This window comes from Clytia hemisphaerica, unplaced genomic scaffold (assembly GCF_902728285.1).
Source record: "Clytia hemisphaerica strain Z4C2 unplaced genomic scaffold, Clytia hemisphaerica genome assembly, whole genome shotgun sequence".
Lineage (NCBI taxonomy): Eukaryota > Metazoa > Cnidaria > Hydrozoa > Leptothecata > Clytiidae > Clytia > Clytia hemisphaerica.
The window spans coordinates 23,518-26,755 of NW_027104498.1; the positions used below are offsets into that span (position 1 = coordinate 23,518).

A 3,238-nucleotide genomic window follows, 5' to 3' on the forward strand; every position below is an offset into this window, starting at 1 on the left:
ACACACAGGATGAGTATTCCAGTTGGAAAATTCAGAAATATGGCTGACAAACAAAGGACTGCCATTAGAAATAAATTACATCATGTAAAGTTGATAATAATTGATGAAATATCTATGATTTCGTCGCAACAGCTTTTGAACATCCATACAAGATTATGTGAAATTTTTGGTGTAAATGACAACACACCATTTGCAGGGAAAAGTATCATTGTTTGTGGAGACCTCTTTCAATTACCTCCAATTTTTCAACTGAGGGACCTATTATTGGTGCATTTAAATTATGGCACCTATTCAAACTAGCTGAATTAGATGAGATTATGCGTCAAAAGGATGACTCTGGCTTCATTGATCTCTTGAACAATGTAAGAGTAGGTGAATTGAATAGTAATGATGAAAGTATGATTAGATCTAGACTGATAACACGAGGACACCCTGATTATCCAATAGATTCATTGCATTTGTTTGCAGAAAATGCTTCAGTCCATCTACACAATATTCAAAGATTAGATACTCTGCCCTCGGAAACAATAAATGTAGAAGCTATGGACGTTTATCCAAGGGATTTTACTGAATCTCAAATTACCAAGGTTAAGAACCTGCCACTTAACGATACAGGTGGCTTATCAGTTCTATTTGATTTGAAAATAGGGGCAAGAGTAATGCTAATTAGTAATATTGATATAGAGGATAGGTTGATCAATGGTCAACTTGGAACCGTCACTGACATAAAATTCAGAAACAATAAAGCAGAGCTAATTTATGTTAAACTAGACGATAAGACGGCTGGAATAAAAGCTCAAAGTAAAGACCAATATGCTAAGGCCACTGAAACTGTTCCCATTGAAAAGAGGTAAATTTTCCCTTTGACAAAAAAAACCCGTACACTTCACCTATTATTTCTCGAACACAGTTTCCTCTTAAGCTAGCTTATGCTTGTACAGTGCACAAAGTTCAAGGATTGACTTTGGATTCAGTAGTCGTTAGTTTTGACCTTGCAAGGCAGAGACAGTTCAATGCTGGTCAAATGTATGTTGCAATGAGCAGAGTGAAAAATTTAAATGGTTTGTACTTTACTGGTCAATATCGACGTAGTGCTTTTGTCTGTAGTGATAAAGTTAGTGAAGAATACACACGATTGCGTCAGAACAAAGTTGAAAGAGTTGCAGATATTATGAGGTGCAGTTCTAATTTAAATGTTTGCAAGATCTTTAAAACGACATGCAGTTGATATTCAAAAGGACAGATTTTTGTATGAAAATGATTTGTTATGTCTGACAGAGACACAGATGAGTTATGAGCATTCTGAGGAAGACAAACAAAGTATTCATGAAAAGCTTCCTTATTATATTCTTAGTCATAATATTGACCAGCATAAATTCAACAGTGTTACTGTCTGTCATTCTCCTTCTTTTATTGACATTGATGAGTATGATCATTCATCATGCTTTTCTCTTGTGAAATTTAGAAAAGCTGAATTTGCTGAAAAGGAATTTTGTGTTTTGGTTCTCTATAAAAGTTCAAGAATTCAACGTGATGTGTTCTGTTACAATCTTGCTCAATTTATTGAAAGATACACAATTAATATCATTTTAGGAGACTTCAACATGGACGGCTTTGAAATGGAGCATGATCAATTGTTGGCTGGCATTCTCCAAGATTATGATTTAGTTCGGAACTTTCCAACACATATCGATGGGAAAATGCTTGATCAAATTTGGACACATAAGGAATTGGTGCACGAGTATGGTATTAAAGTTATTCGTAAATGTGTGAACTTATCCGATCATGATGGAATTAAATTATCGCTGACTTTGCTAGCTTAGAATACCTGTCAGAGGCGATTCCCGGCGGGACAAGGGGGGGGGGTTGGGAACTGGGGTGGTGGATGATCTCAACTTTCTGATGATTAGTTTTGAGTGGTCAAAATTGCAGGAAGTAAAAAAAATTATCTCAAATAAAAAGGGTATAGTATCCCTTTTCTCCTATAGCAAATTATACCTAACTTAAAAATTAATCATCAGAAAATTAGCCAACGATTCAGATACATTTGCTTATATTGTCATAGGTGCTTCTTTATGAACAGTTTGAATTGATCAAAGGAAATCTTTTGTGATAGACTGAGTAAACTAGGAATACTCTTTAAAGCAATGATGTTATCGAAAATCTGTTAATATGATATCAGCACAGGTTTGATTCTGGATGAAATGAACTTTGTAATTAAGGATTGAAGCTTAACTCTGTTGGAAATAATGCAATTAAGGTCATCCCACCACCCTGTCCATTCTTATGTAAGTTTTCTGACGTTTAAAGACTATTCTTAAAAGACATTTATTCTTTGGGGAGGAAGGCTTTTTTTCTACATTAACCAAAAGGAGGGCTCTGTTGAATTTGACATTTGCAGATGAAGTTGGGGAGGGTGTGAGAAATGGGTCAAATATGTGTGAGTGTCTTCAATGGATGGTCTATGGTAGAAAAAATCTATAGACAAAGGACAATTAGTTTAAAGATGCCTTTCATTAATTCATTTTTGATTACTATCTCGTCAGGAAACTTACATACCTATGGATATGGCATTTATTGTATTATTTATTCCTATTTTTATATTATTAATTCCTAATTTTATATTATTTATTCCTATTTTTTATATTTATCATTTTTCTTATGTTTTTCATAATTATTAGATTTTTTTAAATTATTATATTCAAAACAAAGTATTATTTCTACCATTTTTAAAAAGGTTTTTGTTAATTGTTTTATTATTTTCTTGTATTCTTTTTGTTATTCATTTGTCTACTCAAAAATCGAAAAGACTGTCACAGAGTTTAAAAAATAGACCATATGGAAAAATTATGGAATGAAAAAATATGGAAGTGCATTGCAAGTGAATTGATTCATCTATATATGTATGCATTTTGGTTGATATTATAAGAATAATTATTGAAACGTTGAATAGTGGTATAAGTGGATATATATTTCTATTTTGGAATTATTACAATTGATGTAATCGCTTATCCTAATGCAGCTTAAATTCATTGAATCTCAAAATATCCTAAATCGTCGTCATTTTCAGTCTTTATTAACAAAGAGTCGAATGGCTTCGAAAATTTTCATTACAAATACCAACATCCGATACAATCGCCAACATCCGATACAATCGCCAACATCGATACTGCAAAATATGCGCTTAAAGTCATTGTATCATAATCGTTTCACCCGATTTTTACAATATGCTGTATTT

At 32.8% G+C, this 3,238-nt stretch overlaps 1 protein-coding gene across 1 annotated transcript; it reads left to right on the forward strand.

Annotated features, from left to right (window-relative positions):
• The first annotated feature begins 317 nt into the window (after nt 1-317).
• Nucleotides 318-1,228, forward strand: LOC136821707 (ATP-dependent DNA helicase PIF1-like). The gene is made up of 2 exons (XM_067077913.1): nt 318-761; nt 911-1,228. Exons 1-2 carry the CDS (start codon nt 318-320, stop codon nt 1,226-1,228), a joined length of 762 nt encoding a protein of 253 aa, XP_066934014.1.
• The last annotated feature ends 2,010 nt before the right edge of the window (nt 1,229-3,238 follow it).